The 14,593-nt window shown below is 39.4% G+C and overlaps 2 protein-coding genes across 3 annotated transcripts in view; one reads left to right on the top strand and one right to left on the bottom strand.

Annotated features, from left to right (window-relative positions):
* The window catches only part of LOC145686721 (vesicular glutamate transporter 2-like), a 98,476-nt gene that overhangs the window by 49,026 nt on the left and 34,857 nt on the right, over positions 1-14,593 (bottom strand). For both annotated transcript variants that reach the window (XM_081760325.1, XM_081760326.1), the window contains exon 2: positions 10,496-10,607. In XM_081760325.1, the coding sequence (XP_081616451.1) occupies positions 10,496-10,590 (95 nt within the window). In that variant the 5' untranslated portion in view covers positions 10,591-10,607. The remainder of the gene's footprint in view (positions 1-10,495; positions 10,608-14,593) is intronic.
* LOC145684922 (uncharacterized) lies at positions 710-3,202 on the top strand. Its single transcript, XM_081757274.1, has 2 exons — positions 710-2,978; positions 3,120-3,202. The coding sequence occupies exon 1, from the start codon at positions 725-727 to the stop codon at positions 2,819-2,821; it is 2,097 nt and encodes a 698-aa protein (XP_081613400.1). The 5' UTR covers positions 710-724; the 3' UTR covers positions 2,822-2,978; positions 3,120-3,202.

The raw sequence follows: 14,593 nt of genomic DNA, 5'->3' as shown, positions 1-14,593 counted from the left end.
GATGGTGAAACAGTGTGCCAAATGTCTACGCATTTATTCGTTTGTCCGTACAGGGGAAAGACAACATCATTGTACAGATTATTTTTGTAATGTGTGCCGTAAACACGTTACGTCTACCCACCAATGCTACATGAAGCCTGATACGACTCAATTAAAACCTGGAGTTCCATCAGTGTTACATGCCAAGAAAGCTATGATTGTCTTCTATGATATCGAAGCCACACAGGATACTTTCTTCGATGAAGACACGTTCATTCATAAGCCCAATTTACTGGTGGCCCAACAAGTATGTTACAACTGTGTTCAAGATGAAGATATACATCATCCGTGTGAAGTTTGTGGACAGCGAGAACATATTTTTCAAGATGATCCGATCAATGCCTTTCTTGCGTATTTACGTCAACCACGACCCAACATCAAACTTATTGTATCTTTGGCACATAACTGTAAGGGATATGATGGTCATTTTATTCTTAAATCTTTAGTGGAAGAACATGAATTGAAACCTACTTTGATCTTGAACGGAGCAAAAATTTTAAGCATGAAAGTGAATCACTTATCGTTTATTGACTCCTTAAATTTTATGCCAATGGCTTTAAGTAAATTATCCAAGGCATTTCATTTACCAGCGACCAAAGGATATTTTCCACACTTTTTTAATACTGCTGCAAATCAAACGTATGTGGGAAAATTACCGGACATCCATTATTATGGTGCAGATGAAATGAAAGTGGATGAACGAGAAAAATTCATGACATGGTACAACGAACACCAGAACGATACGTTTATTTTCCAAAAAGAATTGGTGAACTATTGTGTCCAGGACGTCAACGTACTTCGATTGGCTTGTATATCTTTCATGACCACTTTTGAACAAGAAACTCACGTCAATCCTTTCCTGGAGACTATCACTTTGGCGAGTGCGTGCAATTTAGTATTTCGACGAAATTTCTTAAAACCCAATACTATTAGCATTCTCCCTGCACGAGGATACCGTCACAGAAACAATCAGTCACGGATTGCTTTGCAGTGGCTTGCCTACATGGAGGAAAAAGAGGGCCATCCAATTCAACATGCTGCGAGAGGAAAAGAAGTTTATGTTGCTGGTTTTCATCTGGACGGTTACTACAAAAATCCCGACACTAAAGAGGAACACGTGTATGAATTTGAAGGGTGCAGATTCCACGGCTGTCCTCTATGTGTCCCTACAGGCCGTGATCAACCCATTTATGAGAACTCCGAAGAAACAATGAACTATCGCTACGAGAGAACACAGCGTAAAATGAAATTATTACGATCCATGGGATATAAAGTACATGAAATGTGGGAATGTGAATTTCGTCAAGTGTTAAAATCCAATCCAGCATTGGCCTCTTCTTTAAGCACACATCCTTATACTAATAAGACACCATTAAATCCAAGAGACAGCTTCTATGGTGGCCGTGTTAATGCCATTAAACTGTATCACGTCGCAAATGAAAATGAAGGCGAAGAAATAAAATTCTTGGATATCGTCTCCCTGTATCCTTATGTGAATAAATGTGGACGGTATCCAATAGGGCATCCACGAATATATCTACAGGGAGATCCAGAAATGCCCGACATTCAAGATGTCAACGGATTGGTCAAGTTGAAGATTTTGCCTAGCAGAAATGTGTTTCATCCAGTGCTGCCATTTCGCTCAAATAAGAAGTTGTTGTTTCCACTTTGTGCTGCCTGTGCCACAGCATTAAATCAAGATTCTGAATGTACACATTCGGACAGTGAACGAAGTCTAACAGGAACATGGGTGTCCTATGAAATTCAAAAAGCCATTGAACTTGGGTATCAAGTCATTGAAATTTACGAAATTTGGGATTACGACATCACCGTATATGATCCAGAAACCAAGACTGGCGGATTATTCAGCGAATACATTAATACATTTTTGAAATCTAAGCTGGAAGCTTCTGGTTGGCCTGCCAATTGCGTCACCGAAGAAGAAAAGCAGCAGTATATCCAAGTGGTACAACAACGGGAAGGCATAACTTTAGATGCAGCAAATATAATGACAAATTCAGCACGTCGTAGTCTTGCAAAGCTCTGTTTGAATGCCTTCTGGGGACGACTCGCTATAAGAGACAATTTCAGCCAAACGACCATCATTAACGACCCCAAAGAACTGTATCAAAAATTAACTGCTCCAGACATAAAAGTCAACCAAATTTTACCTGTTAACGATTCGATGTTATACCTTTATTGGCAGTATGAAGATGATGTTCCAGTACAAAATCACAATGCTAATGTTGTCCTTGGAGCATTTACAACGTGTCAAGCTCGTCTGGAACTCTACAAATATTTAGAACTTCTGCAAGAAAGAGTATTATATTTCGATACAGATTCCGTAATATTCACGCAGCGACCATCACAGCCCACAATAGAACCAGAAGTATTTCTTGGTTCAATGTCAAATGAACTTGAATCAATTGGACCAAAAGCATACATTAAAAAATTCGTGTCTGGTGGCCCAAAACAGTACGCCTTGGAAATCTACAACCCCGACACGAAATCAACCAGTTATGTATGCAAAATTCGTGGATTCACACTCAATTATACTGCAAGTCAAAAGTTAAATTTCAATAGTCTGGAGCAAATGATCATAAATCAATCGAGTGAAAAAATCTCCATTAGCACGCCGCACAAAATTTACAGAACCCACGATCATCATCTTGTCACAAAACCTGAAGAAAAGAAGTACAGTTTCAACTATAAAAAACGCCGATTAATACCAGACACATACGAGACATTGCCCTATGGGTATAAAAAAGCCAGAACAGAATAACAGCCATATTTTCCCCTAATCCCACCAACATCACCTCCCAAAGACGGACAAAGAATCAACGCAACACGGGACATGCTTCAACGAGGCCACAGCGGAAACAAAAACTCAGATGACATCACCTTGCAGAAACCCGTGGAGAAAAAAAAAAGGAATTCAGGTACGTCACATTTGCGTTTCTTTTCTCACCTCACTCTCTCTTGATCAGTTAGTTCGATGTTAATAATCTGTTTTTCTTCTTTCACAGGAAACAAAATAAATATTACCATGTATATTCATATGTTTTATTTTCTCTTTACAGAATTTGTACCCGTCACGGACACGTCTTCCTTTGAAGAAAAAAGAAATTCTGTATTCTATTTCACATGCTAAAAATAAATGTACAAAAACATGATTCTGTGCTTTTATTTCACATCCTAAAATCAAATTCTTTTTCCTGTACTGCGATTTCAATTTCTTTTTTCTGAATCAGTTTACCGATAAAATAAATCAATGTTTTGCGAAAAAAAAAATCAAACTAAATTTTTGTTTCAGAAAATTTTTTGTGTACGAAAAAAAAAACTGATTCAGAAAATTTTTGTGTACGAAAAAAAATGTTTTCAGAAAAAATTTTTTGTGTACGAAAACAAAATTCTGTTTCAGAAAATTTTTTTGTGTGTACAAAACAAAAACTGTTTCAGAAAATTTTTATGTACAAACAAAATTCTGTTTCAGAAAAAAATTTTTATGTACAAACAAAATTCTGTTTCAGAAAAAATTTTTGTGTGCAAAACAAAATTCTGTTTTCGTCACGAAACTGCTCCGACTAAATGAATCGATTCATTCTGATAGTGTTGGCAACACTGGAAAAATTTCGGTAAGTATCGCTCAGACCCTGAGTTACAGCGAACACAACTAGATTCGAACCAGCAACCTTACATGTCTGATTCATCTCTAAATACAGCCAACTAAACAATAAGATTGTGTGTATACGTCAATGCTAGCACTGAGTCAACAAGGTTTTCTTCAAGGTCAAAGTTGCACACGAAGTAAAAAAGATGACAACGCAGATCTTCTATCTTTCTATATGAAACATAAACCTAGTGTAAACTGCTCGCACTGAAATGTGTAATGTAACATAATCTGCTCGTCTTCTTTTCATACGCGAAACTGTTCGCACTGAATGGAGTACGACGGCTCAGCGCTTCAATCCACAACGAAGTAAGTTCATGTTTCCTCCTATCATTTTTCATCATCGTTTCAAGGGGACGTTAAACTCAATATTTCTTAAACTAACACAAAAAAAAAATCGAACTCGGGACCATGACATAGTAATCAAAAAACTGAACTTCTCAATGGGCCATAGTGGCTCAAATATGTGAGATCCCTGCTTCAATCCGCAAGCAAGTAAGTTTATGATGTTTTCTCATTTCTCATCATCGTTTCAAGTGGGACGTTAACATTTCCTGAAACTAGCACCAAGAATCAAACTCGGGACTATTGCATAGTAATCAACACACGTGTACGATGACTCAGCGCTTGTCTCTAGTGTATGAGGTCACTGCTTCAATCCTCAGTCAAGTAAGTTCATGTTTCGTCCTATCATCTCTCACCGTTTTCGCGGGGACGTTAAATTCAACATTTCCAAGAATCAAACTCGGGACGATTGCAAGGTTCACTCCTAAAGCGGAACAAAATGCCCCCTAAAAGGGAACGAGGTGGACCACCCAAATTTTGTAGTAATATATATTAGGGTCCAGTACTATGATACCAAATGTTTAGATTTGGCAATTTCTAAAACTTAAGGGGCGGGCCAAGGTACGCAAGGGGGTGCACATATGTACTTATGTTTCATAATAGGGAATGGACTCCTATACATGGCCATATAACCATATAAGGTAAAAAAATGAAATCTTTAAGTTTTACGTCCCACGGTTATGCCGGTGAGGCTAAAGGAGACGGTGATAATGAGAGATGAATGAAAATGGTGGAATGAAGAAAGTGGGAGGAAACGGGAAAACCCCGAGAAAACCCACGAGCACGGTGTTTGTCCACCACAAAGTTCACTTGGCGGGGGCTGGGATCGAACCCGGGACCCCAAGCACCAAAGGTGAACGCTCTACCACTGAGCCACCGCGCCCCCCAACCATATAAGGTAATAGGATCTCATCCAAGGAAATGAATTAGGTCAAAAAAAAAACCAAACACGTGGTACAGCGTAATGCTTACGTTTATATTTTGGCAATTTTGTACCCCTAAAAGGGAAACGAGATAGACCACCGAAAAATTTATAGTGATCTATATTAGGGTTCTATACTATTATACCAAATGTTTAAATTGGGCAATTTCCAAAAAAATTAAGGGGTGGGCCAAGGCACTCCTGCCGGGGTGCACAAATGTACCTACGTCTTACAATAGGAAAATAAACACCTGTATACACCCATATAAGGTAATAGGACCTCATCCAAGGGAATAAAATAACCAAAAACCAAACACGTGGTTGTACTAAAATTTGGCAATTTTGTACCCCTAAAAGGGAACGAAGTGGACCACCCAAATTTATTATAATACATGTTAGGGTCCCGTACTATAATACCAAATATATAAAATGAGCAATTTCCAAAATTTAAGGGGTGGGCCAAAAGTACCCCTCCCAAATTTTTAAAGGAGTGCACAAATATACCCATATCTTATGAAAGGTAATGGACCCCTATACATGACCATATAACTATATATATAGGATAATAACCTCATCAAAGGGGATAAAATCGACCAAAAACCAAACACGTGGTACTACGTATTGCTTACGTTTATATTTTGGCAATTTTGTACCCCTAGAAGGGAACGAGGTGGACCACCCAAATTTATCATAATACATATTAGGGTCCTGTACTATAATACCCAATGTTTAAATTGGGCAATTTCCAAAAATTGAAGGGGTGGGCCAAGGTACACCTCCCAAAAATTTCAAGGGGTGCATTAATATACCCATGTCTTATAAAAGGGAATGAATCCCTGTATATGCCCATATAACCATATAGGATAATAATACCTCATCAAAGGGGATAAATTAGGTCAAAAACCCCCGAAATTTGAATTTTTGGCAATTTTTTACTCATAAAAGGGAACGACATAGACACCCAATACTGATAGAGGTACATACTGTGGTCCTAGGCTACCACACCCAATTTTTAGATTTGGCAATTTCCAAAATTTAAGGGGTGGTCCTATGTACCCCTGCCAAAATCTAGAGGGGTGGTCCTAAGTACCCCTAGGTCATTGACACGGGCCAGGGACCATGGGTCCTGGGGGGTGGTCCTATGTACCCCTGCCAAATTTTAGGGGGTGGTCCTAGGTACCCCTAGGTCATTGACCCTGGGCCAGGGACCATGGGTCCTGAGGCAGGGACCCAGGGGCCAAAAAGTGAGGCAAAGTGCAGCCCATACTACTTCTGTATTGGAAAGAGAATCAGGGGAAGAAATATATACAAAACATGCCGCTTCCGACGCAGCACTGAAGCATTTCTTTTAGCGGTCATACCCCCCTCCCCTCTTAAGTTGTAAAGTGAGAAGGGACAGAAACATCCCAGACACTCAGGGTTCAGTTGACAATAATAAAACTATGAGTAAGTAAACATCTTGTACAGAGTCACGTTTTGCTTATTTTTGAACATTTCTGTGAATTCCACAATACAACAGCGGAAATACTAACTGGTTTTATTACTCCAACCATCGCTTCAACTAAGGGTAATTCCCAACGCTCAGTGAGCCATCTAAATTTTCGTTCTTTTTCTGTTCTCCAGAGGAAAGAATGAGATTTTGCCAAGATGCTAAAGTCAAGATGCTAGATGCTAGATGGGAGTGAATTATGCTAGATCTAGCACCAAGATGCTAGATATGGCTTCACTGGCGGGCTTCGATATCTACAGAACTTTCTGCCAAAGCATACAAAAAAACACAAAGCACAATAGTTTCGATAACATCTGTGTGGTCCTTAGGTAGGCTACACATCCGGTAAGAAGCTCAATCCAAAGAGTAGTTTGCACTGCACCCGTAGCCGGCTAACAAAAGACTCGTAGCCGGCTTGTATAGATAATTGAGTTCAAATTTTCAAGTATCCATTTACTGAATGCCCATATCGTGTATGCATGCATTTGCATGCATTATTTAATAAGTAAATAAAGTACACACACAATTAATTATATCAGTGATAAACGGTGTTTATTGAAAAAAAAACTCTCCAAACAATGAAGATTAATCTTAGACTGGACAAATGGTTATCCTTCGTTTTCATTATCATTTGGCCATGAAATAAACGCCTGACAGATATACAACCCCTATATACAACTATGTGATGTTGGAATAACTCGTAGGGTATGATGCTTTACTTTTTCAAACATTTCAGTACTTCTAGTGAAATGATATCTTAAGTTTCTACGTCCCACTTTTATGCCGGTTAGGCTAAAGGAGACGGTGATGATGAGAAATGAATAAAATGGTGGAATGAAGAAAGTGGGAGGAAACGGGAGAACCCCGAGAAAACCCACGAGCATGGTGTTTGTACACCACAAAGTCCATATGGCGCGATCTGGGATCAAACCAGGGACCCCATGCACCGGAGGTGAACGTCCTACCACTGAGCCACCGCGCCCCCACAGTACTTCTTGTGTACCCCTATAAATGCAATAAAGAACTAATGGCCATTTTTTTTTACAAAAATATTCAATTAGAACTGGACAATTTACATAAAATTTGGAATCAACAAATGAAAACGGCACGTTTCTAGCACTTGTGGGTTCGAGGCCTCATTGTTGAAAGGATTGGAGACAAACATATAAACTTTTCTGTGAGGAGAAACATATACGCGTAAATCTAGTATTTTAATATATAGATAATAATTGGAATAATTTTATTTTCGAGTGCCATTTTTTTAATATTCGCAATATTGAAAATTTTGAACTTAAATTTTTCCCGTGTTTGAAAAAAAAAGATATCATTACTAGTAAAATTAACCTAATACAAACATATTTATTTTTTCAATTTTTCTAGAAAATCGAAAAAACGTTTTTTTTTAAAAAAACAGGTTCAAAATTTCCGGAAATTTGACAAAACTAGTTCAGATACACTTGTACTTTGCCCAGCATTAAACTCTGATCTTAGTTCCGACGCAGTTCGCCGCCTGTTCTGTTTTATCAATCTGCCCAGACTAGAACTTTCGACATCAGTAATGAGGTGGGGCACACAACCCCTCGACATTTGGACGTCTTTTCCCCTTGGTTTCGCCACTTGCTGAAGACAATCACCACAGCACTCCTCGAACACCTGACAAGTCCTGCAGTTTCCGAAATACTCGTGCCGAGTGTTTCTGAGCGAGCACTTTCTTCAAAATAATATTAAAAATTATAGAAAAATTTTCGAGACATTCGAGTCGAGTCGAGATTTTTAGCAGCTGTCTCGACTCGACTCGAGTCTCGACTCGAAAATTCGAGTCGAGAAATACGTTTGTCTCGACTCGTCTCGAATTTTACAAAGTGTGTCTCGACTCGAGATTCGAGACATGTCTCGACTCGTGCGCATCCCTAAAGGCGAAGGTCAGTTGTTGGACAAGACGAGACGAGACAGAATTTTCGTGAAGGGGTACGAGACGAGACAGAGCTCTTTCAATAGAAACATGTACTTTTCGAGACGAAACTACCTTCACGACACATTTTCGAGTCGAGAATGCCCCAAACCTGATCTCGTGAGTAACACTAGTGAGTATATCCAACATACTACCTGGTTGTGGCTATTCAGTGAACGTGCGTAAGGACAGAGTGAACATGGGACCTCCACAGAGCGTCAGAAGGGCTTGTTTGCTGTACGAGTTCAAACTTTGGTAAAACGCTACTCCGCGGGGCGGAAGATATGCCAGGCCTTTGGTGAGGGTGTCGTGACTACGCGGACAGCAGCGGTGGTTTAACAAGTTTAAAGACGGGGACGAAAAACTCGAAGACGCACCACGTGCCAGAAGACAAACAGATGTTCAAAATAAAGATCTTCAGGCAGCAATTGGGGCGAAGACAGACATGTGAGGAACTGGTACTACAATTCAGTGTGAGTGAGAAACCATTCGGCACCACCACCATCAACTTGGGAAGCACTGCAAGTTGGGTTGATGGGTCCTACATGATTTGACTTGGGGCCAGAAAGCAACGCGAGCAGACACCTGTGTTTCTTTGATGTCTCGTTTGAGGAAGAAGCCATTTCTGGACAGGGTGTTGACATGTGATGAGAAGTGGGTCCTGTACGAAGCTCCATTGCGCCGTCATCATTGGCTAGCATCCCATGAACCGGTTCAAAAACAGCCCAAACCAGCACTACACCAGAATAGGGCCCTATTGTGCATTTTGTGGACTGCCCGCGGCATCGTGCATCGGGAACTGCTGCCAGCTGGTCAGAGCATCAATGCAACTGTGTACTGCCAGCAGTTGAGTCGTGTTCAAGACAAACTCAAAACTCTGGATCCAGCACTTTTGAATCGCAAAGGGATTCTCCTGTTACAGGGACGCTAAACCCCATGTGGCTAAGATGACCCAGGACACCATGCCACGCCTTGGATGGGAAACACTATTGGATCCGCCAAACTCCACGGACATTGCACACTCCGATTATCATCTGTTCCATTCATTGGAAAATCACCTTAGAGAACGCCAGTTCAAATCGCTAGTAAAGGTGCAATATGCACTTGATACCTTCGCTTCACGTCCCACCAATAATAATAATAATAATAATAATAATAATAATAATAATAATAATAATAATAATAATAATAATAATAATAATAATAATAATAATAATAATAATAATAATAATAATAATAATAATAATAATAATAATAATAATAATAATAATGTGTCCTGCCCAAAGGTTTGACCCGAAGGTCCATGGGTGTTGATTCCAGCTCGTACCAAGTAAGTTTTCTGTTGGACAAACACCATGTGCATGGATTTTCTCGGTGTTCTCCCATTTCCTCCCACTTTCTTCATTCAACCACTTCAATTATTTCTCATCATCACTGTCTCTCTTAGCGATTGGTGCATAACGTGGGACGTTAACTAGATATTTCAGTTCAATTTCACTTAATGTGACGTTTAACCTGACATAAAAACGCAGAAAGGAAGTCAGTCAGTCGTAATATTAATTACAATTACCATGTCAATTAGTTAATATAGGCTTAAATTAAAATTTTATTACTATTTCAGCTACAATTAGACACGATTATCATTCATTCACCAACTTCGAATTGAATTTTCAAAAAAAGTGAAGAATGTGACGACCCGACCCGACAACCCGCACCTAGCTGATCCGACCCGTTTGAGAACACTTGAACACTGGCTGTGCTGTGACTCAGTTGAACTACAACGCTGTGACGTCATCATGAGGTGTTGTCATATGTAATGTTTTAAGAAGTATCTGGTAATTAAATGAACAGCCCATGTGTATAACTAGGTTTGGATATTTTATTATTATTATTATTATTATTATTATTATTATTATTATTATTATTATTATTATTATTATTATTATTATTATTATTATTATTTTGTTACTCTTGTTGCTCGTGAAAAGTTGTAAAGTAAAGATTTCTCATGAAACCATCAAAGTTAAGTAACTTAGGTAAAGTAGATTTGAACCGGTTGCTACATTCCTAAAATCCTACCTTTGTTGATCCGTTGCTCCTCCATTGACAGCATAACAATTGTATTCTTTCCTTGTAAATTCATCATTGGCTTCGTACGACCCATCTCGTGTCATTATCTGTCAATTATGTCCTAAGCAAAAGAGAAAAAGAAAACATATTATTTAACTAAGCAAAATCATCAAAACAGGAATAAGAATTCATTCACCATTCAAAAGGATTTTAAAATGATGCTAGTATTGTTAAAAAAAAAACAACAATAGAGAAACCTCAATAAACATCGGAAATACAGGGTGATTCTTTTAAAACTCACGGATTTCATTTGGGTCTAAAATTTCTAACTGAAATACGATTTTCGTACGGTTTGTGACAAATGATCAAGGAAGGATGGGAGACTTATGGTACTGTGTTTACTGGTTTAAATTCTTACGGAGTAATATAGATTACGCCTCAAGAAAAACAGCAAATTTTCGCCAGGGCACCTTACAATTAGAACGTAGTGCGGTACGATGTTGGGATTTGAATTTTCTTCGTTAGATGGCAACCTCGCCAGAAACAGGAAATTGGGCTGCTGTATTGGGAATTGTACTCTTCTGTGCTACTGTGTGAGTATGATCAGTGCATACCGAGAATAGTGTACTCTTTGGAACAACTTGAGCTTTTCGTTGAAAGTTTTGGGGAACGGAATATGTTCTTGGTATGCAAAGAACACTCACAAACAAATTTGTTTCATACTCTGCTCCATACAGGAACATAATGTGGTCGCTAGTGAATAAATTAAAAAAAAAAAAAAAAAAAAAACAGGATGGCTTCTGAGTGAGACAGGGAAGCATCGGACCCCGGAAGCGGCTGTTGTGGAAGATGTCAGATATCAACTCCTTACGTCGCCCAAGAAATCTCGTCGTTTGTGCATGAAACCGGCTATAGCTACTCAACATGTGATTTATGGGTGTTCGTGTTACCACTAACATTTAATTTGTATTCAGCAACTTTGCTTCAAAAATCCAAAACCTCATTCCAATTGTAAGGTACACGCCGAAAATTTTCTGTTTTTCTGGAGGCATTGTCGATATCACCCCGGACGAATTTAAACAAGTAAACATAGTCCCATAAATCTCCCATCCTTCCTTGATTATTTGCCACAAACCGCATGAAAATCGGTCTTCAGTTAGAAATTCTAGATCCAAATGAAATCCGTGAGTTTTAAAAGAATCACCCTGTATATTATTTCTAGGGATTAGTGAGCAATATTGTTGTTTCAAGGAAATGGAATATCGGTTAAGTCCATACTGATACCACATGAAAATCCAAAATTGATCAGCAGAATAATTCATTTGGAGGAAATCAAATACTTCTGACCGGAAATATCGGGTTGTTCCAGGAATAAATGGGAGAACTTCGCATATATGTTCAGAATCTTAATCCCCCCCCCCCAAAAACAAAACTGGCCTGTTGATCGGAAACACCTGTTATAGAGATTGGGGATTTTTAACGTAATCGGTCGTAGGTTGAATACACTGAATAAAACAAGTTCTTCCTGTATGCAGATGTCCCAATTGTCTCTTATCTGTTAAATTTTTTCACAGATGCGGACGCGCAGGTGTTATTGGTAATTCACATGCTTCGATTACGTTGCAACCAAAATTGTAGTCCCAAAAGCGTACCCGTGTAGAAGATAAGAACTTATTGATAACAAGGAACAGCATTGTCACATTTTATATTATGTTACATTTATCTACTCTCAGCCACAAGAGGGGCTTTTTGTTGGAAAAATGTGTTGAGCACTGTTGGGCAGGCGTAATGAGTGAAAATCCAAGGAAATGTGCATGTGCTCTTTCGCTTCTATGACTGACATTTTATGAAGTTTATGGCACTTCTTACCTTTCTTCTTTCTACGATAATGAAATGGAGTTAGTTGTTTTACTTGAAACCTTTAATTATTCTACAGGGTGACCACAAAATCCCGTTACCCCTTGATTTGCTCCTGTCGTTGGTTTCAGCATGATGAGGCACCTTTTCATTATGCCCTCGCCATACGCAAATCTCTTAAGGAAGTCTTTCCTTGGCGTTGGATTGGTTGTAAAAGTGCGGATCTGCCCGCACCACTTGCCTGGTCACCATGAATCCCAGACTTCACGACCTGTGATAATGCGATATAGGGATTCATAAAGAGCATCGTTGCACAAAACTGTTATGATGCCAGTACAGCACTGACAAGCTGTAAAACAAGCTTGCACTCAAGTTACACCTGCAATGCTCCCCAAAATGTTGCGCAAAACCTGGCAGCGTATTATCCTTTGTCATGAGAATGACGATCGACAGATTGATCGTTTGGACACTTAATGTTTCCTATCTCAATAAAACTTCTTGAAAGCATTGCTGTTCATGTCATTCAGTTCTTTCTGTGTTGTTATTTACATACGTTTAGTAGTTTATGTTACTTATTTTCAGGGGTAACTGGACTTTGTGGATACCCTATTATTCTAGTGTATCATTTATTCCATCATAGTGCGCATCCAAGAGTTTTCACTGCCGTAATTTGTTAGCAATTACTTATTAGAAAATCTTGCTGGCTTGTCAAACTAGGTTCCTTATTTCTCCACATATTGGAAAGCATTTGGGAAGATATTTTCGATTCACGTTTTGAAGTCAAACCTAATAATCAATATTTCAATAGAAATCCTCACACTCATGTGGCTATGACTATTTTCCTCGGTTTCTTACCTATGACTCCGCCTCCCCTGCCTCCTCGGCCGCCTCCCCTGCCCCCTTTCAGGCACCCATGACAATGACTCTTTACCACTAAAGCAACAATGTGTGTGTATGGCAAGAGAAACAGTATGAACGATTGAAATAATAATTCTAATTAACATGTAGTCAAATTGCAATTATTGTTCTTAAGATATTTTTGGCTAGGGGTGAACATTCTTGGTGTTAGATCAATAGACCACCGATGAGGAATCAACAATCAACGTAATCTCAAGAATTGGAAACGGAGAAAAGAGTTGAAAGGATATTTATTGTCTTTGGTCAATGATGCGACTTCGTTACACTTCCCAACTATAGGATTTCCAATACTGAAATTTGAGGGTTGCATTATATTAAGAAGATCAGACAGAAACTGTTACTCGGATCTGAATCAATATCAAAAGCTTATTGCAATAGATATTGAAACCGGAAATAGTTTTAATGACTTCCAGATTCAAACAAGGTTAAGGGAAGATATAGAACCTACTCTTAGGAAGCTGAATCAATTGCAAAACACTGTATATCTATATCTCGTCGTATAATTTTTGTTTTACCGAAATCAGTATGTCACAGAAATGTTAACTCTCGCGAGGGCATCCTCACCCTGAAATTCCCTCGCCCACAATTACGCGAGGGCGAGGGTGCGAGAGGGCGAGAACAAGCTTCGACAGCGAGGGTGAGAGTGCGCGAGGGCGAGTTCAAGCTTCAACAGCAAGGGCGATGGACAACACCCTTCGCGAGGGGTGAACGAGGGTGAGGGCCAAATGTCAATGCGAGGGCGAGGATGCGCGAGGACGAGGACAAGTTTCGACAGCGATGGCGAGGGTGCGCGAGGGTGAGGAGAAATTCCCAACATGAGGGCGAGGACAAGTTTTCAGCACGAGGGCGAGCACCAACTGTCACTTCGAGGGTGAGGGTGGCGAGGGCGAGGGTCAACTTCCTCTGCAATGGCGAGAGTTCGCGAGGGCGAGGAACAATTTCCTTCGCGAGAACGAGAGCACGCGAGGGAGAAGGACAAGTTTCCTTAAGTTCAATTGATAACCTTCGGAATTCATTAAACAGAGTAAACATATTTCCACATACAGGAAACACCTTATAATCAGATCTAAAAGTGCAATGAAGAAGAGCAAGGAATCATGGGATATAACATTTAAAATTAGCCTCGAAAAATTTACTTGAACTGTTTTTTAAGCTTTCGTGGCTATAATTTAAGGCTAACATTACTACGAGCAAGTAAGTAGGGGAAGGGACAAGTAAAAGCGCACATTTCTAGGGTTAGGGATCCCTGTTTCGATCCCATAACAAGTCAGTTTATGGTAGAGAACATTGCGTCTGTGAGTTTTCTCGGGATTTTCCCGTTTCCTCCCACAT

Source organism: Thermobia domestica, chromosome 5 (genome assembly GCF_964235325.1).
Source record: "Thermobia domestica chromosome 5, izTheDome1.hap1.1, whole genome shotgun sequence".
In the NCBI taxonomy this organism is placed as follows: domain Eukaryota; kingdom Metazoa; phylum Arthropoda; class Insecta; order Zygentoma; family Lepismatidae; genus Thermobia; species Thermobia domestica.
The sequence above is the reverse complement of the archived record's forward strand: the minus strand, read 5'-3'. Positions and strand labels throughout refer to the sequence as shown.

What these genes read in the sequence shown, in the direction of transcription:
- LOC145684922 (XM_081757274.1), top strand. Translation starts at nt 725, where the DNA reads ATGAAAGTGGATGAACGAGAAAAATTCATGACATGGTACAACGAACAC.